The following is a 24,484-nucleotide window of genomic DNA, read 5'->3' on the forward strand; positions in this document are numbered from 1 at the left end:
ATGGCTAAAGCTAGGCAGGGTCGCATGGAAGAGTTTGTAGTAGATTGTAGGGTTGTTTTTACACTGATACAATAAAGTTTTCTACAAATAAATAGACTAAGCAAGTTTTATTATGTTTATATGTTAATATTTTATTTTAAATACTTTCCCACAGTAACAAAAAAGCACGTCGTTCTGCTGATTATGATGAATCATGTAGCGAAAATGACCATGAGGAGGAATTCTATTATACAGAAATCGAAGATGAAGAGGATGATTGTAAAACACCGAGCCCTACATCGCCACCCACTCTAAGCCACCGTGATATGGCTCGCCCACCACACGAAGACCCAGAATACCAAAGAAAAATAGTGGGCAATTTCAAGTAGGTTTCTTTTATAATTATTTTATAATACTTATTCATATAGCATTAGAAATAAAACATCTAATGCACACACGTAATCATGAGCGTAAAGTTAGGGTTACATATTGACATAATAATTTTTGTTTTGAAGTTGTGTTACTTTAGAAGTTAACGATTAGTATGTAATTTTTTTTTTCATTTAGTTCGTAACATTAAAAGTTCGACATAACCACACTTTAGTACACGTTCAATGCAAACAAATAATGACGTTTATTTCTTTCCTAATCATAGGCAAGGACGTGTCAATCAACAACAACAATTGCAACAAAATCAGGGTCAACATTTAAATAACAGCAAGACGGTATTTCATGGTGGCACTTATTTTGCTAACAACAACAACCACACCAATCAGCAAATGCAGAGCAATTGTGTATCGACTTCACCTCTAAATCATCACAACTACTGGCAGTCGTCATCAGTACCGGTAGTACAATCAGCACAAACCGCCATTACATCGGTGACATCTAACTCGAGTCAGCAACTTCATCAGAATCAACAGCCGCAGCCGCAGCAGCAGCAGTCTCAATTTGTTAAACACGCTCGATCATCGCCACGTCCGTCCCAGTCGACAGCGCCATATCCATCTCCAACGTATCATCACAATTATAGCAGCAGTCCGAATGCATGCATCAGTAGTAATAGCCATGGCAATGTCAACAGCAATACATGCAATAGCCAAAGCAGTTCCATCACACCTAATAATAGCGGTGCCAGCAATATGCTACAACAGTTGTCCCACCAAAATATTACGGTGACGGCACATCAAACTGGTGCTCATCACAATCAGCCGCAACCACAGCAACAACTACCGGCTGTAACTATTACGCCAAATTATACCAACCAGCAACCGCAACAACAGCAGCAAATACAGCATATACATGGTCACCAACAACCGACGCAATCCAGCGCTGCTGGAACTATCGTGACAATCTCCACAGCACAAGTTCACCAACAATCACAACAGCAACAACAGACATCTCATCATCATCAGCAACAACATTCACAACATACAACCATTGCCACGACAACAAAACACACACCAAACTCACCAAATAGACGCACACGAGGCGAGAACAAGAAATGTCGCAAAGTATACGGTATGGAACGCCGTGATCTATGGTGTACTCAATGCAGGTGGAAGAAAGCATGTACCCGATTCGGTGACTGAAAAAGGGTCAAAGCGTCGGCGGCGGCGGTGGAAACGACGACGACGGCGACCGCTGTAAAAACAGCGAAAATGATTTCGACGAGGACCACAACGACAGAACTGGCAGCAGGGGCGAAATCGAGATCACCAATGCATACAATTGACAATGGCAATACAGTCACGGTAGCGCCAACTTATGCGAAGTACAAGCGAACAAGCAGCAATTACAATAACAATAATATTGGTCATAACAGCAACAAACACAAATATGTGGCAACTTCCGCACCAGCAACTGCCGTGGCTACCTCCGTCATTGTGAAGCCACCAAATAACTTAAGAAAAATCACTGCTAGCAATAATAACCACCAAAACACTGCCAATGGCAGCAACATAGACCAAACGCCGATGACTAGCAAACATAATAATTATGGTACAAATACGGACGCTGATGCACATCTACAACAGCAACAAATACAAGTTGTTACAACTGCCAATAACAGCAACAGCAACAGCACTAATAACAACCACTTGCTGACCACTGCTGCCTCAAATACAGAACTCGACATTTGTATGCGAACGTCGCTGCCATCACAATACTTTCCTTAAGCACCAACGCCACACACCACATACACTACAAAAGTTAGCGACATTAGGGCTGAGCCCAACTTCAAGACGGCATAATCTATGGCTGGCCGCGAAGACAAGTATGAAGACGTTATGAAACCCGTAATAATCATAACTGTTAATAATTTTTCGGCTATGTTCTCTAACATTTGCTGCAATTTTTAACGTACATTATTTTTTTTATTATGTATTTAAGAAATGACTTACAATATTTTTTGCTTTTTTGTTATTGTTTATATTTTTGTTGTCATTGCTTATTTGATTGATGATTATTTAGATCAGCCTCCAACGGCAATTTTACACTTTAAATTAATTTTATAAAATTAGAAAAATTTTTCTTTACTTTTAATTATGTATGTGTATACATGTAAATAGGTATAACATGCATGCATACATATATATATAGATATAACGGTACATATAGTATTAAGAATTTCAACCTTGCGTGACTCCACCATTATCCACACATCAAATAGAGACCTAGTAGATGCATACACAGTTGGAAATGTCTACAACGTACTCGTACATATGTATGTAAAGTTACAATGCAGTTGAATAAACAATTTAAATATATGTGGAAGTAATTGCTTTTAAATTTGCAAACAAAAAACGTGTATATGTTAATTATGTTATACATATACATGCATATATATATATATAAATATACAGACAAACGAAACAGCTAGCATATGTGTGTATGTTGCATAAGTACATAGATAGATAATTAAGTATTACATTAAACATAATCATTACAACGGTAATGTTTAACTTCGTTTAAATAGCAAAATGTTAAAATAAGACAAAAAAAATAAACAGAAGCGAAACCAACCAACTCAAACTTATCTTTAAGTTAGCTATACAATATTTATGACCACATATACACAAATTTTTGAAAATGAAGTAAACCCAGGCAAGTAGTACCCAAACCAACTTACTCCGATTACTACCGTAAACTCTAAAAAAATGTCACTTTTCAATTTCGAAATCCTGTTGACACAGCTTTCTCACCACGTCCGCTTATAAAATCATTAAACATATATAGAAATTTTCTCAAATGTTGGACATTTACAAAAATAGCATGCATACATATTATACCATGAACTCAAGCGAAATTAAGCAAAACCATTTTCTAGTTATTTGTGATACTAGATTATTTTCGATTATATGGAATGCTTAACTATATATTTAAAAAGCAATTATAATAATATTATATTTTATCTTTTGCACTGGTAGTCTTATTGAGCGGAGAGACTATTAAATACAAATTCACCCATTAAAAAAATTGATTTTTTTTATAATGCATCAACTTGTTTGGCACTCTTCGAACAGCAAACAAATTCTCTTAAAAAGGGATTAACAGTAATTATTTGCAGATATGACATTAATGGTAAATATGTATGTATGCACGTATGTATATTAGTTTAGTTAGTGAGACCGAAATCCCGTTTACTTTATCCAAATAAAAGAGAAAACTATTTGAATTTCAATGATAATATTGTATTAAAAAGTTAATTTATAATTTATTGCTAACGTAAACGTTTTAGTAAAACTCTTCAAAAAGACAGTTCAATAAATAACGCAAACCATTATGATGAAGTAGAACTCTCGCAAGATAATGAAATTAAAAGAAGTGTTCAAATTAATGTAATCGATAGATATCTAAATTTAAAGAAAATTATAATTATTATATATATTATTTGAATTATACACATTTCGTTCATCGGTTTATTAATATATTTTGTACCTAAATTTATGTACACGTTAAAAAGTAGCACCTGTATAAAACTACTATTATGAATTTCTACTAATTAAAGTATACAAATGCATATTTACTGCTGTAGATGCATATGTGATTTGCAATGATCTTATTTAGGGAAGCACAGTAGGCTTACCTTGGAAATGTCAACGCACTATCTCAAAGTGTTTCCTCCCGTTCTCACGACAGTCGGGTCTATGTAATCGGAACGGACCCGGAATTTTTTGCGGTCAAGGACTATCAACTCGGCAGAATTCTGCCGTTATAACAACAACAACAACAACAAAGTGTTTCCTCGTCTCTCTTTCCGTAAACGTGATTTGAATGAAATTCGTGATAGTGGCCATTGTATATATATAAATTTTGTTTTCATTAGAGAAACTAATATCTTTTTCAATTATATTTCATAAGAGAAACATTAAAATTAAGTACGTACATGTATACATCTTGAAAAATATATTGACATTCTAAAACAATGATTTGCATTAGCACTTTTGTAAACATGTGTATGTACACTGGCGAATTTATGCCAACATTGTTTTATAAATTAATTTATCTACTTTCACATCTTCCCCAATCAATCCCTTAATCAATGACTTTCAAACACTTGTACATTTTCTTTATATTTCTATATATAAAAGATTTAATTTTTTTTTTTTTTGGCAATTACAAGAAAAAATTATTTTTAAGTGATATTTTTACAAAGTTTCGCTGAATTTGTATGTATTAGCATAAGCAGTTATGAATAATAATAAAAAATACTTTTAGCCAGCAGTAGCAGCAACAACAGCCAGAACACTAAAAGCAGTAAGAAACAAGAACAAGTTGAATTATGAAAGGTACTTTGTGGAAAAATAGAGAAGTGTAAGCCACTCACTCCCTTGCATAAAATCACGCCCAACTTCCCTTTTGAATGTACATGGATACATGCATACATACATAAAGTTTATTGAAACTATAAATACAAACATACATTTTAAACTTTAATAAACAATTGTTATTTATAATTAAAGATAAAAGCCGAAAAACTAAACTTTGTTTCTTTTATTTTAAAACTGTTTTCTTATTTAGTACTATTTTCAAGTGCTTATTTTTTGGTAAATTGTTTCTTGGATAATTAAAAATAGATGCAGGTGAATAGCTTTAGTATCGAAATTAACTTCCATGGTGATAATTTCATACTTGTAGTTAACTCCTAAAGTGAGGATTTTGTGTAAGGATTTTTAGAATTAACAATGATTGGTCAGCACAGGTTGACTGTGGGAGCATTCACAAGTGCGAACAAGTATCTTTCAAGGTATCTGACGCCTTATTTTAAAAATAATTCAAAATCTAAAGTTCAAAGATATTTTTATACATTTTCAAAGGCATACAAATGTTTATTTTTATTAATATATGATTGAAGAGCGCACTTTCTGGATGCGCCTAAAAGTATGCAACTGTCGAATCAAAAAGTATATAAGAGTAGTGCTGGAAATTCATATCCCTTTTTTTATTGAATATCTAAAATACTTATTTTCCAACAATCTTACAATTTTGCATTGTTTATCCCTTATAATAAATATAAAAATTATTTAGTAATATAAATTAAAAAAGGTAGAGAGCTTCACGAATGTTGTATAAATGGCGCAAAACTAACCAAAACAAAACACCAAATTATAAGTAATTTGCATAATTCACAACCAACCTTTCAACATACATACATACATATGTATGTGACACCAAAACTTTTGGAGAGTTTTAACTTTCGTTTTTAGTTCATTCTCAAGTACGCTCGGCGAAAGACTTGCGAAATAATTTAATAACCAATAAAGTATTTACTTAAGTATGTAAGTACACGCACTTTAAAACATTAGTACTACATCCATTAAATTCGAATATAGAAATATAAAGCAGTTAAGTACGTTTATATTTAGCGGTAAATAATTACATATATAACTTTCCATACTTAAAAACTGTGTAATCACGAATCGGCGTAATCGAAATTATTTACAACCTTAAAAAAACATAATGATGTAAAAAACGAGAAAAGCAAAAAAAAAAACTGTAACACTGCCAATCATTAACGCGATTTCTAAAATTCATTCGCTTCTAAACTAAGCGTTATTTATTGCTCGTTTACATACACACACGTTAACGTACGATCGATGTATTTGGGTTACACAAACATTAAAACAATTGTTTGCTTCTCAAGTGCCATACAAATCATAAACGTTGTGTCGAATTTACACATATTCGTACACTTGTATATAATTTTATAACCTCACTTTTAAAAATATCAGTTTTCTAAGTGCCCACCATAACCTAGATTTGCATATACAAGTATTTTTAGTTTGTTATGACCCGTCATTATTTGTAAAGCTAACATCTTGTATTGACAATTTTTTACTACTATTTGCGAAGAACTCAGTTTTTAAATTTAAATACATATTTATTTAACTGGAAAACAACAAATTTGTTCAGTCTTTTCAATTTTTTCATATGTTTAACAAATGATAAATATTTCTCAATTTTTTGTACTTCGAAATCTCAGTCCCGAAAGTCAAATTTTTTATCGTTCCATATGTTTTGATAATACTTTTAACAATCAATTTTGGAGGCCCCGTTTTAAAAAGAGTTTGACGTGGTATTCACTTTAAAGCCATTTATTTTATTTATTTTTTATTTAAACAGATTATATTATTTCTTAAACCAAAAATAAAAAAAGGATTTATTCTAAAGCAATACATGTAGACTACCAATCGGCAACTAAAAACTGAACAATCACGCATTAAGACCGCTATTCGGGCGTCATCAATCGTTTACATCGATCAAAACGAATACGTTTAAAACATAAAATCAACCCTTACCCTAAAACTAATATTATTCACTTTTTATAGTATGTACTTACTATGGGTATGTACTCATTTCGAAAGGAAAATTAAACTGACTGATTTATTGAATTAAAAAACAAACAAAAAAATTAAGGAAGTAAATGAAAAAATCTTTATTTTGAGTATATTATGTAAGAAACCCCTTTTTTAAATTTTCATTTGAGAAATCGAAATTTTTTACCGTAATTAATGTAAACATCCTAACTGAACCGAACAACTCATTACTGAAAAGTAAATTAAAAATCAAAAATTAGTATTAAATATTTTCTACTTGATATTGATTTTCAAGGAATTTAGAATTATTTATAAGATGTTGTTGAAATCGATTAAATAAAAATTTTCGTGGAAAATATCCCGGAAATCATACCTGTATACAAACGGTACATACAAAATAATTATATACACACATACTTACACGCAAACACCATGTCTGTGCGAATTGAAAATCCAATTAATATATATATAGATTTAAAATTATACTATAATTCATAATAATTACGCCATTCCCTTATCCCCTCTCCAAAACCGATAACAAAAAAAAAAAAAATTGTTCTAAATTTTAAAAAATGTACTGAAGTTAGCACTAAAGATTATATGTAAACCAGCACACATTCGGATATATTGTTAAGAAGTTAGCACATATGTATACTTAAACGTATGGTAAAGTAGTAGCTCGATAAATCGATTTTTAATTTAAATTGTACTAACATTAGTTCATTCGATAACAATTACGACTAAACGTAACGTAATTTGCTATGTGAAAACGCAGCCAAGACTTTGTCCTAGAAATGTTGGCAATTGGATACACATGCGTATACAAATGAATAGTATATGTATATGAGCATACAATTATATGCGATTCTACTTTTGATTACTACTTTTTACAAATGTTAAAAATATTTCTAAACAAATTAATTTTAATTACCCTGAAGCTATTTGTAATATATACATATACTTCTTTATTGTCCCAAAAGTTCATTCCAGCCAGCAATTTTTGGAGATCTGAGGATAAAAAAAAGTCACCAATATTGACAATATGTTAATTAATTTATGATATGTTACATAGCGTGGTACCTATCTTTAGAATGTAAGCTACCTCGATCGACTACAATTTACAGTCACCCAGAATCCCTTTTTTAAATGTTTTTTTCCGTAACAGGTCCGTATGTCAACTTCTTCGAGGTTCATATGGCCTGTGCGGAATCTAGCAACACCACTTGACATATTTTGGTTGTACAGTTTCATCGAATGATATACTAAGCAACCGTGCTCGCTATTTGGTTTTTGCTGGGATCATGACTTTCACTCAACATACCAAATTGGAAATTGTTATTATTTACCACCTGTCAGAATTGTTTCTGTACCAAAAATCTCATAACCCAGTTCTTTTACTGACGTAATCTGATAGTAGAAGCTTACTTAAAACTCCTAGATAAATGTGAACAGTTTTGACACTGCCATTATTCGATAAGTGCAGAACACCGTTTTCCAAATGGCTCGAAATTCAAAATTAATTCACTTGAATTGGACGAAGGCATGAAATTAAGTTGTGTGAACATAACTTAAGATATTGTATAACTATTTCACTGAATGAAGTCCGATATCTGTACCATAGGAGTAGAGAAGAACTATAAAATACAAACGTTTAACAGGGTTCTTGAGATGAAATAACTTATAAGTGTTTATGTTTTGTTTTGGCAAATTTTTTCCCCGCGTTAAATATTTTAATCGAATAACTAAAGAAAACATAAATTTCGTAGCTCCGTTAAAAAAAAAAAAACTGTTATCTAAAGCTTTGTCTCGCTATATTGTTTATAAACCAAAAATTTAACATAGCATACGTTACCAACTCTGTCTAAATTATATTTAATTCTAATTATAATTAACAAAAAATTGATGCCCTAGAACGTCATATAAACATATATACATACATACATAATTTGCGTAAAATTAAATGAAGAAATTTCTCTGCATTATTGACTTTTTACGTTTTCCCGCAATTGAAACTAAGAAACGATTATAGAATATATGTATGTATATGTGTGTAATTTATGTACGATATATACACTAGTTATCAAATTAGTGACTTTGAAACGATACAACAAATTCGACTGACGAATACAAAACAATTGATGGGAACAAGTAACCAATTAAATTAAGTATATTAAGTATTGGACTGAAATGCGAAATTATTTATAAAAAAAATTAACAATTTAAAACACATACTTTTTTGGCGTATTCGGCACTATATATTTATAGTTTTTACAAATTAAATTTATTAAAAAAATAGCACATTTTTGGTGTTTAACTTAATAAATATTAATGACTTAGTGAACTTGATTGTGTTGCGTAAACATTATTATTAATTAAGTTGCGTAACTGATCCGGCAACGCGTTTTAAACTTAAGTTACTATGAATTATAGGAATAAAATGAGCAATTCTAGTGGTTGTATGCGCATTACACTGCAGCAAATGGATTCTTTAGGTACACGCATATTAAAAATCGGTCTAACGAACATTTTCGTTTACTCCAATGCCGTTATCGTTTAAGACGTAGGCAACTTGCTACAAATAACCGAATAACCATTGCACATAATTGTAAAGATATTGCCAACTGGCATACAACAAACAGAAATAGTTGTATTCAAGTAACTGAGCAGTTTTAAAGTTGAAGCATATGCATACTCGTATGTTTGTATATAAAGTTGTTTATGCATACGTACATACATATTAAAAACGATGGCAGGTTACAAGTCATTTAAACAGCAAAAGAAAGCATTAACAAAAAATCTATGAACAATATGTAACATGTGTATATACATACGTACATATTTACGAGTGTACATGTGTATGTATGTGTATGCCAGAATTTCCTAAAAGTACAGTTAAACTATTCGATATCGTACAAATTGAAATAAATAAAATATTGTCATTTGTTTTAAGACGCAAAAGTAGGGTTCTTAAATAAATATATTTAATACACATACATACATACATATTGTAAAAGTACATATTATAAAACAAAAAACCTTTAAAATATAAAATAATGCGTAAATAAAGTACATATGAATTACTGATGGTTGTTTGAAGCTGAGTTTGTTCATTGTTAAAGGCTTTAATAGACAAAAAAACGAGTTCAGAAGAACAGCGGTATACTCATACATATACATACTTGTATATACTTGTCACCTATTTTATTTACCTTATGAAACGTAAGTATGTTTAACACAGCTATTTTGTATGGCTATTAGCGCGTATAACAGTACACCAAAATTTGTATTACGCATGGCTACTGGCATTTTATTTGTTTTGTATTACTACCATCCCATGTTATAGTATAAAGATTATTAAACGCAAATTTATTAAAATCTACTAAACGTAACAATTTTAAATTTCATTTCATTTTAATGTTTCATTTCACAAATTCTTGTACACATTTGAGCAATGCTACCGAATTCTAGTTTAAAAAGTGTTTCTAAAAAATATCAGCTTTTGGTTGTTAGCTGCGTTTTCTATTGTAGTATACTGAGATCAGTAGTCATGCGCAACACAAAATCTTGTTTTAGTATATAATCAGGGCAAGTAGACCCGCAATTGGGATGTAAATATATCCAATATTCGAAAAATGTTGTTCTGAGTAATCAATGTATTATTTTTCTGTTCTTTTCAGTTATCTTAAAACAAAGGTTTAAGGTACCAAATTTAATTTGCGGAACTTAATAATTATAGACTTTGGTTCTATTCTAGTTCCGATGAATTTTTATGTAGTATAGAGTATGATAATGAATGCTGCGTTCCGTAATTCGCGGATGGACTCATTTGGGTCTTCTTCGAAAATCCGTTCCACATCTAGAATAGCGTCCTTGGTGCGCACTATACGGTGTCTCTAAGGATGCGATTATCCACTGGAGTAAACGTAAACTAGCGGTTGATAATTACAAATTTTTAACCAAATTTGTGTAAGTAAGTAAGACCGTTCAAGTCTTAAAGTTTGCAAAAATATTTCTTTAGGAAAGAGCTAAACTTTGACTAATTATTTTTCTCGAGCAATCGTCCACCTATTACTCTTTGCGTTCAAGTGCGCGAATTAAAGGTCGTACGCATTACCTCACATATTTCTAAGTATTAGGGCTCTGTAAAGGAACCTATGGTTTGGAGGAGATACAAGAAAGATTTCAAAGCTATCGTTTACTATAGATGAACTAAATACTATATTTTGTGGGGAAATTTGTTTAACACTTTTTTCCCGCAAGTTCCGAAAACGTTGATCTAATTTCGGCAATTCAACATCTGTCAAACTCAATTTGCCGTCAGATGAGGTAAGTAAGGGAAATATGGTCAGTTTGAGACTTATTTAATCAGTAAGGGAACTTCTTCGCTTAAAGCTGACGATATTTTTACTACAAGCTGCGAACACTTTTGGGTAACCCTAAAACAAATGAGATGGAACTGGGCGATCGCACTAAATTGGCCAATAGCACATCAATCTAACGCCAAACGTCTGTTTAATTGTTTATAAATTGCAAACAGACAGAAGAAGCCTACAATAACAACACTACTACAACAAATCGCTGTGTTATCTGAAGTATATTCAAGGGTCGTTGCTCACAGTATTCGTTATGTAACGGAATCGTTAAGAATAGGAGTGCCGCTGTATACGACTTGTAGCAGACTAAGACTCAAGTATGATAAAAACGCTCAATGTTTCCGTTTTTGAAAATGCTTCAATTTTGTTACACAATGTAACGGCGTTAGTGACCAGCACCCACTGGCGTGTTAGCAGCATTTCTATACCGTTTAGATCAGTTAGATCGTGCAACGCACACGAGACAGTTCGAATGAATTCGAAAGCGCTACAAAATATTATCTATCTAGATAACACAGTACAGTGGAAATAAATGTTAAATGTTTTTACAAACTCACTTACGGACATAAAATTACATGCCAAAACGAGTAATACATACATATCTATGTGATTATTGCAATTAGCACTTTGATAACTAAATCGGTAAAAAGTCGCCTTGAATGGTGAATTATTTCGAGCAGTTGAATTCAAAATTAAATTGGTGCATCATTTACATTTGGGTAAAAACTTATACGAAATTATGGAGCACATTTTTAACGAATATTAAAAGGATTTACCTAGGCCAACAAGACCAAATAATAAGCAATTATAAATTTTGGAGTTGAATATGTTTCAAAAGCACGCGAAGCATTCGGCCGCAATTTGGTAGTGCTCACCGAAACGAATAGCATGAATTCATGCTTCAGCGGAACGGTTTCAATCAGTGTTCATCTCATTAAAACACCGTTTTTGTTTTTGTTTTGTCACACTCCGTTTTGTGTGAGTAAACCCAAACTGGAGTTGTGAACAACTGGAAGCTGAAGCATGCTTATGATTGTCCGTCGGCCACATGCGAACAGCAGCTGGTGGAGCAGTGGGTTCCTGGCTTTGTCAATTCTGCAGTTGATGTCTTTGGCACGTGCACATTTCGTACAGATTGATAATAATGCATTTCGCAATAATTATTTCCCTCGTCCTCCCATCGACCCACCAGCACCAGCGCCCCCTTCGTTGACTCAAGCAGGGCAGTTGCCGCGACACTTCGACGGAGGACAACCGTCGCCAGCCGAACTCATGGCCGATTTAAGTAATGATCTCACCTACCGCATCCTTCATTATCATTCGATACTCAACAGAAACAACTTCGCCTTTTCGCCCACTGCACTGATGAGTGTGTTAATCGCCCTGTATGAGGGTTCGGCAGGTCGGAGTACTTTGGAATTGCACAAGGTGCTGATGCTCCCAAATGGTCAGGATGTAATTCGTGTAGGCTATCGTGACATTCATCGCAGGTTAAGGGTGAGTACAACTCTTGATTATTGAAATGGTGCAACTCTCCAGAGCTATCGTTGTTTATCTAATATCATGCTTATTAAATTATAAGATTAGCTGCTAATGTAAACAATACTTATTTATTAGAACCTGCAGGCAAGAACTCTAACCCAAGATCTGTGCAATTCATTAGTTCGAATTATAAGAATTCGCGGCAAAGAGTAGAAGGAAAGAAGATAAAATTCAGAACTTTCAAATATTACTTTCTCTATTTGTGGTATTGTGGTAATTGTTAAATGAGTGTATGACTTGTCGGTTTCAATACAGAGATTCAGGATACTCTTATTGAATTGTGTATAACATTTTTCAAAGCTGGATGTTCGAAAATATTAAAAACTATATTTTAAATATTTTATATATATATAAATATATTTATAGATTTTTTATCAAAATTTCTTTTAATCTTTATTTTTTTCATCTCAATAATCAATATCATGTTCATAATAATCATTGACCTCATCCTCAAATTTGTGTTGCCATTTTTAACCACTAATCTGTTTTCATAGCGTTCAATTTTTTTTCCTTCGTGCCTCCATTGGAACCGCATATTGGTGAAAATGTTTCCTCTGCTCATCAGATTCACTTGAAATTGGCTTTATATCTAGTCAAGATGAGCATACATTAAATCAACTTTCAACGACATGTGAACTATCGCTTTCGAAACGCCTTCCATCATGATACTCACATAGTTTCAATAATTATAAAAGAGTGTTTGCCAATGTCATTAGCAATAGTTAAGTATAATCAATGCACTTCAAGCAATTCTACCGTTCTGTAAAGAATATGTTTGGTGCGCTTCGCTCAACTAATGGTCAACATAATCGGCCTACTGAGCGTACTATCCGCAACACTATCACCCATCTTGAAAACCATCATTCATTATTTTATAATATTCGACCGAATAGTCCACGTCTAGCACGCAGTGAAGAAAATATAGCGGCCGTAGCTGAGAGTGTACACGAAGACCGTGGAGAGCCTGTTCGGCGCCGTTCGCAGTAATTCGGACTGACGTATGGAACGACTTCGCGCATTTTACGTCGAAATCTTGAATTGACAGCGTACAAAATACAGCTTGTGCAAAAACTGAAAGCGTTCGACCTTCTTAAGCGACATCGTTTCGGGGTTCGTTTTCGAGCCAAATTTTGTTCATCGATAAGGCCCATTTCTGGCTCAATGGATATGTAAACAAGTAAAATTGCCGCATTTGGGACAAAGAGCAACCTGAAGAGATTCAAGAGCTGCCATTTCATCCAGAAAAAACGAACGAGTCATCGAAAATTGGACTTAACGGATGGACCATCTAAGACGTAGCCACGGCCATTATTTGAAAGACATAATGTTCAAAAAATAAATGCCAAAGAATGTTCTTTCGAATGATAATTAACATTCCCCATTAAGTTTGAAATTTCTGTGTTTTTTTTCTTTAAAAAAGTAGGGAACCTTGAAATGGATCACCCTTTACCACCAGTCATATAAGCCTGACGGAAAGGATTATGAAATAAGAGCAACAGCAAGGTGACCTTGGTTATTTTGACACTGTCTAAAAGTGTACTACAAATTTCATTCTACTTTTTCATGAAATGTTCTATGTTTGAAAACCTTACTATTAAGGTATAACTAAAAGAAGTGTAACAGCAAAAGCAACCAAATTCACCTCGAATTTATGTCTAAGAGAAGCAAACAAAATTTTGTTTAAAAATGGATACTTGTATATCTAAAGACAAACATTCATTCAGAGGAGTATTAGGAACCCCCAAAAAATTACATGTTTATATATGCTTCTCTGCTCATGGATTTGGACTTTTGAAGTGCTTCACAGAAAACCTGAATGCCGTTAGAAGGACAAAATTGTATAACAAGGACTGAATGATCCGAACAAAGGAGCAGACTTTGTACTAAAAGAAAACAATAATCCATGTTGTTATTTTAAATTTGCCATCACAGTCAGCAGAGATAACATTTAACGTAAACAAAAGATTTCTTTCGGCTATTCCAACATACCTGGAGGTCGCTCCCTGTAGAATATGCGGAAAATTTAGTTGCAAATTGCCATTAAAGATGTCAGGCTATAATATACAATGCGGGACATTGGAACAAGTATTGCATAAACGTCGGCTATAACATAGCAATGTATTTTCTATAATTACAACATTTTTCGCAACAAACACTAGCTACACGTTGGAAAACCAAAATTTTTTGAATGAATTTTAAGTTAACGATTCAAACTAGATTTAAAAAAAATTGTTGCAATTCTTTTTCCAATAAACAAATTTGATAGTGTTTGCACTCATCAAATTATACCTGACCACATTCCTGAAATACAAGGAATGGCTAAATTCGAAGACTAAATCTAAAGCTCCTTCTTCAAAAATAAAATATTAATATGTTTTAAACTCGAAACGAGAAATTAATGCAGCGGTAACAATTCGATTTTAAATTTTTCAGGTGCATTTTGATAATGAAAAAGGATTCATGACTAAAACATAACGATCTAAGTCTTCATGTCTTTCATTAATGACAAATAAAATTTTCCTTTATAATAATAACAACTCTGGACCCATAATATACATAAAAACCCAAATATCAAAGTAAAGTAATGCTATTTCGAATCTCACAGCATTGGAGCACGCTAATGTGATCGTAGTTTAACAGTTCAATGAACTAATAAAAGTATCAACATGCGAAATTGGAGCTTAAATCCCAATATGCTCGCATTCACAAATACATAAGTACAAGTATACACGTACATATCTGCATAGTCGTTCAAAACAAAATATTGGTAACTGTTGGTGAAGACATTAAAAAATATACAAATACAAGTAAGTAAGTGCGTATGCAAATAAAACAAGAAACGAGAAAAAATGTTAACTTCGGTTGCACCGAAACTATAATACCCTTCACAGGTGCAGTTCTTACAGCAGAAAGGAGTATACAAAGTTCTTTATCTTGATTTTGATCGGTCAGTTTGTATGGCAGCTATATGCTATAGTAGTCCGATCTGAACAATTGTATCGTTGTCTTGAACAATAATTCATGCTAAAATTCGTGAAGATATCTCATCAAGTAGAAAAGTTTTTCGTACAAGGGCATGTATTTGATCGTTATAGCTATGTACTATAGTGGTCCGATACTGACGAACCAAAAACTTTTCCAGCCGACTAATGTGTTGTCAGGACGGTTTTCTGTGAATTGGAACATTACAGTTGGACTCAGTTGCGTAATAATCTATCCAGTTTTCACCCACTCTCACAAATCCGTGGAGAAATACGTTTTATTACGATTGATCATAATAGAATGTTTTTCTGTATCCATATAGAAGTTTTACAAAGACAAAATGCACACTGATTATATCAAATTGCGCACAAATTATGAACTTACATATATCACTAAATGTTGGAGTGAACTTTCTACTCGATGCCAAAAATAATAATTCCGAAGTGAGTTTTCTCACATTTTATACCAATTATTACCAGAATTAATACAAAACCTTGGTATTTTTAGTTTATCATATAAAAAAATTTAGCTCGAAAATTGCTACAAAATTTGAGAAAATGTATATGTTTTTATGAAGCCTAAAGGTATATTATTGCTAATTTAAAGCAGGATAACATATCACATTAATATATACTTGCATATTTATTTATATTTTACATCCCTTAGCACATACGAGTATACATATATCAAACACATTTTCAGACATACTTTTTTGGATCCGAGAACCCGCTAAAAGGTCTAAGTCTTAATAAAGATAATGTAACCATTACTCATGGGTATGAGACTGTTTTGACATTTTATGGTTATGATTTGGGAATGGATATGGTATCCTCTACAGTCTCTGCGCCGTCTTCTACAACTTCCTTGCCGAATATAACTGATGAAATAACAACGACGACAACAACAAGCCTCCCAAAAACTTACACAACAATTGTTCCAAACTCCCCCATGGAGGACGTTACTGAAAAAATATCGACAAAGGAAAGCAATACAGTCACCACCACCAAACCAAAAACAACAACTTCTCCTCCAATTATAACCACAGAAACCGAAACTATTGCTAATACAACAACTGAAGATAAATCAACAACAGAAAAAATTATCACTACAACAGAAATGTTAACTCCAGAAGATATTACCACAGTGACACCACCAACAACAACGACAACAACTGAAGAAGTCACTACAGAAACAAATGATGACACAACAACAGTAACTACCGCACCAATAACGGAAAACAACGCTGATGCGGCCGAATTCGTATCTCCAACATCCATTGAATTTAACTCAAGCCCATTTCAGCGGTTACAGAAGATGCGACCAATACATACACCAAGCTCAAAACTGCAAGCCCCTATATCACCAATTTCAACACCGAAATATAATTACTTGCCACAGTACGCGCGTTCCCGAAGTGGTCGACACAAACGGCATTCAACCGGTTTCAAAGAGATCGACACAAATCTGTTCGTGACGCTCTTTAACCCTCAGCATCAGCTGCACCATGATTTTTACGCAATAACTCAGCCAATAAGTGGGTCTGCCACGCTGGGACAATACACTAGTGAGTTTGATGTCGAAACTTTGGATGCACGACTTTTGAAATTGGCGAACGCCAGAAGCAATTATGGCTACAATACCGATGTCATTAGCCACGTATTCTACTTGGGGAACCAACAACTAGTTCACACTACGTTCAAGGTCTACAACGCAGTGTTATATTTTAAATATTTTGAAAATTTAAAAATGAGCGCTCTTGAACTAGAATTGGATACACCGGATTATAACTTGATCATTTTGCTACCAGATTCTCCTGTAGATTTATTATCAACAACGGCTTCACTTGGTTTGGCCCCGTCTTTGCGGCTGATGAGAAAACAACTAAAACCTAGATGGGTTCAAGCGATAATTCCGGACTTTAAATTACATGGAATAATATTTCTGACCAATGACCTTCAAAATGTAAGTTGCTTAAGTCGATACCAGTACTATTATGTACATAAACTCATAAAACATACATACTTGTACACTACAAGTATATTGAAAATACCTTTAAAGCTTCGCTAATCTAAGTGGCGGCTTTATACATTTTATCAAATTTGACCAATATTAGAAGGGTACCTGAAAGCATCCAAAATGTAACCATTATATTCGCAGAAAAATTTTATTCAACCTGAAGATAGTTTTAAGTCAAAAATAGTCGTTGTGCTGTTACTGGTTACTGGTTACTGGTGGTCTTTTCATACTCTCCAAACATGTTGCTTTAGAGTGTAATAGTTTTATTCACCTAACGGTTTTTTATAACACCTAAAACTAATGGAGATAGATATAATATACATATATACAAGTACATAGATGTTCAGATGACGAGTAGTCGAATTCCGGTTGATGTCTTAAGATACATTAAGATATTTTAATGAAACTTGGTACACGTCATTCTTGGCATCATTAGAAGGTTAGTAGTACAATTAGCACAAAATGCCGTTAATATTTAAAGTGCTATAGCTAAGCTCCAAATTAAGATAAAATAACGCAATTTCATGCAGGGTAGCTAAGTAGAGAAGGGAATCTAGTTTAAGGTACATATCTCACAGACCACTTTAACAAACAACTTTGTTAAGAACGAATCACATTAGTACCTCTTCAAATAATGGGAAAATGTGTGAAATGGGATGATAACCACGCCCACTCCCTATATTACGGTTATAATGAAAACTACTAAAAGAGCGATTAACCGTTGTGTGGAATTCGATATCCCAGAAACGACTCCACCAATCGCCACCAAATTTTACAGTATAAAAATCGGAATTAGACAAATAGTGCCTTTAAGGTACGCTAGCAAACATCCCAAAATTGTTGAAACCGGACCATTAATTTTCAAATACCGTATATGTGGACACCAGTCCCTATACCTTTTACTGAAAATATATGTAAATACGTGAGATATATCTTTATACAGTATATATCGTATAGTGCTACTGCCTCTGGACTGGAAAGCAGATTGTTTGAGCTTAACCAGTCCGTTATGAAGGCATATCACAGCTGTCCCCTAAAGACGATCACCAAGAGGCGTAGCTGTGGTACTTGGATTCATAGAGGCCGTACTGCGCACTAGGTTAGCAAAAACCATAGTAGGAGATTTTAGTATTCGTCTCGACACAAAAAGAGGCTGCCCATAAGGTGGAGTGCTATTCCCCCATTATAGAGCCCCCAGGGGTCCCATTGTCAAGGATATGCGGATGACATTGTGATATTGCACAAAGATCTGGCAAAAGAACGGTGCAGTGAGGTTGGTTTAAACATCAACCCCTCGAAAACTACCATCGTCCCGTTCACCAGACGAAAATCCCTTCCCGACCTGAGAAACTTATCCCTTGGCGGCAGAGAGCTAGAGATGACTAATGTGGTCAAATATCTGCGGTTTACCCTGGATTCGACTCTGCGATGGAAGCAGCATGTGGATTTAGCCATAGTCAAAGCTACAAAAGCACTCATGGTGTGCAATCGACTTACCGGAAAATCCTGAGGCTGCAAGCCTACTCTTATAAATTGGATGTACACCATGATCGTGAGATCAATTACTACGAATGGAGCGGTGGTCTGGCCTTTTAAACCAACGCAGACTTCGGTAGGACTTCAACTATCAAATCTGCAACAACTTGCCTGCATCTGCGCATTGGGTGTAATTGGTGCACGAGTCGCCGGACCGCGCACCAAACTCTCTATACCTATGGGTAGTTTTCCGAGCATCTTTCGAACAGAAGTTTATGCTATAACTCGGTGTGTAGAGATAACCCTCCAACCCAACTAGCGCAACAAAAGTATCGCCATCTCAGCGATCGCCGAGCGGCACTCAAAACGATCTCTGCTTATGAGATTTAATCGCTATGCGCTTGTAGTACAGGTAAAAGGTGGCTTAAGCATTATCCTTAATATGTAAGTCGTTCGATGGGTCCTTAGGTCCAATAATTTTACTACCCTTTGGGTCAAAGTTTAAGTTCTGGTACACGAATGGTTTTTTTTTTTTGTAATTTCAGATGGGTGTGTGTGATATATTTGAGCCAAATCGTGCGGATTTTCGACCCATGACAGACGAGAAAGGAATTTACGTAAAGCACATTGAACAATCGATTAACGTTAATATACGAACACATCCCATAAACCAGTTAAAACGTAAGTATATCTCAAATTTTTAATTACTTCATAAAGATATATATATTCATATACATATATATACATATACATATATATACATATACATATATATATATATAAGATCAAACGCTTTTAAATTGAACATATTTATATTTCATTAGAAGATACAAAAGTTGTTGTTGTTATTGCTGTTCAGTTAACAATTTTTATTTCCATGTTATTAAATATCATTTATTTTTTTATTCAAGGTAATTACGGACCTCAAACGTCGCCTATTCAGATATCTGTAAACCATCCTTTTCTATTTTTTGTAATCGACCGAGATTTAGATATTGCTGTAATGGCCGGTCGTATTTTAAATCCTTTGAATGTACGAATACAGTAATGTCAAACAGTTCACAGTAACAACAGTACGCCGTACTTCTATAAAATGTAGCCAATTTTGGAGATTATGCAACAATAGCGGATAAATTGAATGATAAGTATATTAATTACTGTAATATAACTTAATTTTCTCTTTAGATAGAATAATTATAGTATATTTAACAGTATTTAAAATTAGTTCACTCAATCTTTAAATTTATTTTCGAAATATGTCTAATTAGGTATGAACACAGGGGGTGGTTAATATGAATATATGCGGAATATGATCTAATTAAAAAAAAATCGGGGATTAAGATAGCGAAAAATTCAATATGGAAATATACCAAGTTCAAATACTCAAAGCCAATTTAAGTACATATAATTTTAGGATTAGGTGAAATTAATGTGATTAATCCTGTTTAGGGCTAAGTTATGTAATATTTGTAGTTTGAGATTTTGAATTTGTTTGTCTTTTCTGTAAAATATCTGATCACGTTTTTGTTGTATCCGCAACATTTTCAATCTTTCTCTTTCCACAGCAATTCGATACAAATGCAATTGCCGAATCCGCTGAGAACGAGTCCGTGGTGAATGACCGTTAATACGAAGGCGTATATGTCGCAATCTTTTCGATTTACAGTTGCATTTATGACTTGTTTGCACATTTTGCGTTTGATTTTTCGATTCAGCAACCTCAGTTTCAATGATAGGGGTTGAATTTACGTTAAAAAATTGTGGCCCTTCATACATTCGTTTAATCACTCCGTGATTAATTGGCATTGATGCCGAAATCGGTTCACGTAAACCAAAATATTCACTCCGATTTTTATTTATTTGCTTACCGGAAGACGAGGTTTCAAAATCGTCTAATGAAATTGCCTTTTCAATCTTTATTGCGACCTCTTGTATTGGTGGTGGCATAACGTAAAAATTATGCCCATTTATTGTTGCGTCTTGAGCTGTAAATGAAATACCATAAATGTTTTTTTTGTTAATAAGTTATTAAATCCGATTCCATCATTACCCATTGGTTCTGATGAGCAACCAGGTAATGTCATATGTTTAATCTCTTGTGCAAAACCCTTTGCTAATGCATCTTTCACTTTTTTAGCCTCAGCTGCACGTATACGTCCCAATTGTTGTTTTAACCTATCTTTCGATCGTTGATAGCCAGCCGCCCGCATATTAGTTGCTATATCATCCCATGCCTCCGATTTCTTCTTTATTGTCATTGTATCACTTCCTTTATTTTCTAAAATAACTTGGTGAATACGCGTTAAAGATAGTAGCATTTGTTTTTCCGCTTCGGTCCAATTTGGTTGTCGTTCCCTTTTTTCTTTCATTTTGATGTTAGAAGCTACTACTACAATAAGAATATATATTTAACAATATTCTTTCACTTGCAAACAATTATAATTTATATTTACCACATAAATCCATAACTCTATTTAGAGTACCTTCCAAAACTTTCATAGAAATATGTAGTGTTAATGCCAGTAATTAATTTTTAAATGCGTACCGGTATTTTGATGTAACCTTTTCAAAAATTTAAGTTCTTTATTATGTTCCCCACAGAAAAAATAAAATAAGAGTGCTGCCAGAGTTTCAAAGTACTATTCTACTAAGATAACGGAACGAAAGTTAAAATGTTGCTAACACAATGTTGATGCAACATAATAATTTCTACTATAAATTATTCCATGTACATCTACATTAGCTCATTCATGTTTAATTAAAATATGCACGAAATACTTCTTTTTGATTTTATTTATTTCTCGTTTGAATATTCTAAGGTATATAAGAAGTTAGCTACAATTGATTATCCGAAGCATAAAACTTCCGACGTGCTACTATTGCCACCTACATGTATGTACATACATTGCAAAATACATTAATTATTATGTACAATATATCTCATTTGTCAGAAAAGTACAATTGATGAACAGATACACTTTCTTTTAATAAATTATGGAATTTATTTTAGAAATTTTGCTCTACAACATTTCTTAAACCAATAAACTAAGAAGAGGCAACGAGGACTCATTTACAAAAGTTTGTAAAAACCGAAAAATGCTGTAGATAGAAATTTAATATTTCATTTACCACGCGTTATTCGCGTATAGTTTTTAAAAACATCACAAATTTTTACAAGAGTTATATTGTAGGTCGGCTTGTGTTTTGAATATATTACTTGTAATTATGTATGAACATATGTATATGTAGTTAATATAAATACACACCAAATACGGTACAAACACAAAATAAGCTGGCATTCGTAAATACATCGGATGTATGGGAATCAGCTTCGGCATCCCAACAGCATTTTGCTATATACCGGCAACCAGCACCTAGCTGTTGACCCAATGTTACTTGTACAACATGCTTGAAGCGGGGCATTTGAACAATATCTTTTACGGCGGAACTGACTTCATCAGAAATCTCTCGTGTCCACTTACGAGCGTCATCTGGATTATATACTTTCCCTAAAAAATAAAATATACTTTTCTTTATAAAAGTCTAAGAAAATCAAAATAAACAAAGCATGTATGTAGTATTACCCTGCAGTTTATCGTATATTGTGGACTGGATAATACTTTTGATATGAGATGCTGGGAAAAGTTCTCTTAATGAGGGTTTCATCCGATATGACGTTACAGGCAAATTTGGTCCTACTTCTTCGGTTGCATCCTCAACTATTAGCAAGTCAGCTGCATCACCAACATCTGTAACGCGCCTATCATCGTAATCGCCTTCCGCATCCATTTTATATATTATATTAATACTAATTTTTTAACAAATAAATAAACTTTAAAATGTATTTTTTAGTCCCAAATGTGTATACTGAAGTAAGTTGCCTAGCAATATTTTAATAAAAATCAAAAATCAACGATGCACAAGTAAATCAAAAATAAATACAATGAAGCAATCAATTTGTTTATCTTAGAGGTTGCCATATGTATACATTTTTCTTAATAACGTTAGTTGGGTTTTACAAAAGTTCAACGCGAACGTAAGTCAAATAGCGTAATTTCAGCTTATTCTAATTGAACAACTTTTTCAAATTAATTTTAAAAAATTAAGAAATATATCTAAACTAAACTATCGCATAAGTGTTTGTTTCAGTTTTTGTTTCTGTTTCAGTTTTTGTTTCTGTCTTTCTTTTTCAGTTATCAAACTTTACACCTCAATTGGAACACAGACTTCGAACAGAGAACGTATATCATATATATATATATATATATATATGATATACGTTCTCTGCTTCGAATACTTAACGTCACTGCCATAAACTGTGCTTACATTGGGACTCTTTTGACCCTCATTGTCAGCAAATTCTCTTTTGGTGTCGCTCTGTGCATTCACACGAGCAAAACGAGTTCAGCAACTCAAATCGAGTTTTTCTGTCATTCCTTTTCATAAAATTTTGTGCGGTTCGGCTCGCGACACTTAGAGTGTGTTGCATATGTAATTTGTATGTTGGGATGATCGTCTCACATTGTGCTCGCAAAGAATTACCATGTACCCACTTAATAGTTTCAAAGAAATACTTAAGTCGGGAACTCCCTTATCCACCAGAATGTATTGAATTCCCGCTACAAATATTTTTAAAGCCGAATTTATAACAGGAATTTCCTAATCTTTAAATATTAAAAACCCTTAATTTTTTTATTCCATATTTTTTTCTATTTATTATAAAACATCCTTGAATTAGTTACAATTCTTGTTTTAAATAAAATGATATTCGAAATAAATTCTTTGTGGTTATGCGGTAAGTTATTAAAAATTAAAATTGAATTTTGAGTATCTTAATTTTCTCCTTATTTACAATTTTTCAAAGTATTTCTGTTATTCTATGCATACATATTTGCATATCACATACAAAAATAGATAACAATATTCAAATTTCTGAACGAATGGTATAGATTCATTTGAAACCGAGCACTCTTGCAACCATTCAAAGAATTTGAAAATGAAAAGGAATGCTGAAAAGGGTAGCAGCGAGCTGTTACGAACAGAAACTGCTTGGAGACGAGCTCGTTATGTTCCTTGGCCGGAAGCATACGGGCCTCACTATGTAGGTGTTCGATTGGGGACATCAAGAATCATCCAGGCGACCATATTGGGGCAGCGTAGTTTATGATCGACCGGCCGATTGCCTCATAGTTTGCCAACAAAGTTTCTTTGCCTTTCCCCCAAGAGCTGCCGGCAAGCGATTTGAGAATTTTGTTGCGGCTGTATACTCTGGCAGTTATCGCGATCGTGTGAGGAGTG

At 33.5% G+C, this 24,484-nt stretch overlaps 4 protein-coding genes across 7 annotated transcripts in view; 2 read left to right on the forward strand and 2 right to left on the reverse strand.

The window, feature by feature from the left end:
- Glut4EF (Glucose transporter 4 enhancer factor) overlaps window positions 1-4,963 on the forward strand; it is a 250,590-nt gene extending 245,627 nt beyond the window's left edge. For all 4 annotated transcript variants that reach the window (XM_070106639.1, XM_036373735.2, XM_036373736.2 and 1 more), the window contains 2 exons: window positions 155-364; window positions 635-4,963. In XM_070106639.1, coding sequence (XP_069962740.1) covers window positions 155-364; window positions 635-1,571 — 1,147 coding nt within the window. In that variant the 3' untranslated portion in view covers window positions 1,572-4,963. The remainder of the gene's footprint in view (window positions 1-154; window positions 365-634) is intronic.
- Window positions 4,964-11,596: 6,633 nt separating this feature from the next.
- On the forward strand, window positions 11,597-20,410 carry Spn85F (Serpin 85F). Its single transcript, XM_014241918.3, has 4 exons — window positions 11,597-12,667; window positions 16,397-17,656; window positions 19,732-19,867; window positions 20,098-20,410. The coding sequence occupies exons 1-4, from the start codon at window positions 12,194-12,196 to the stop codon at window positions 20,232-20,234; spliced, it is 2,007 nt and encodes a 668-aa protein (XP_014097393.2). The 5' UTR covers window positions 11,597-12,193; the 3' UTR covers window positions 20,235-20,410.
- On the reverse strand, window positions 20,401-21,759 carry LOC106622631 (uncharacterized). The gene is made up of 3 exons (XM_014241872.3): window positions 21,640-21,759; window positions 21,237-21,575; window positions 20,401-21,171 (listed from the first exon to the last, which is right to left on the reverse strand). The coding sequence occupies exons 1-3, from the start codon at window positions 21,683-21,685 to the stop codon at window positions 20,603-20,605; spliced, it is 954 nt and encodes a 317-aa protein (XP_014097347.2). The 5' UTR covers window positions 21,686-21,759; the 3' UTR covers window positions 20,401-20,602.
- Window positions 21,760-21,961: 202 nt separating this feature from the next.
- LOC106622536 (dynein light chain Tctex-type protein 2B) lies at window positions 21,962-23,125 on the reverse strand. The gene is made up of 2 exons (XM_014241753.3): window positions 22,771-23,125; window positions 21,962-22,695 (listed from the first exon to the last, which is right to left on the reverse strand). The coding sequence occupies exons 1-2, from the start codon at window positions 22,973-22,975 to the stop codon at window positions 22,436-22,438; spliced, it is 465 nt and encodes a 154-aa protein (XP_014097228.1). The 5' UTR covers window positions 22,976-23,125; the 3' UTR covers window positions 21,962-22,435.
- Between the last annotated feature and the right edge of the window lie 1,359 nt (window positions 23,126-24,484).

Source organism: Bactrocera oleae, chromosome 2, assembly GCF_042242935.1.
Source record: "Bactrocera oleae isolate idBacOlea1 chromosome 2, idBacOlea1, whole genome shotgun sequence".
Classification (NCBI taxonomy): domain Eukaryota; kingdom Metazoa; phylum Arthropoda; class Insecta; order Diptera; family Tephritidae; genus Bactrocera; species Bactrocera oleae.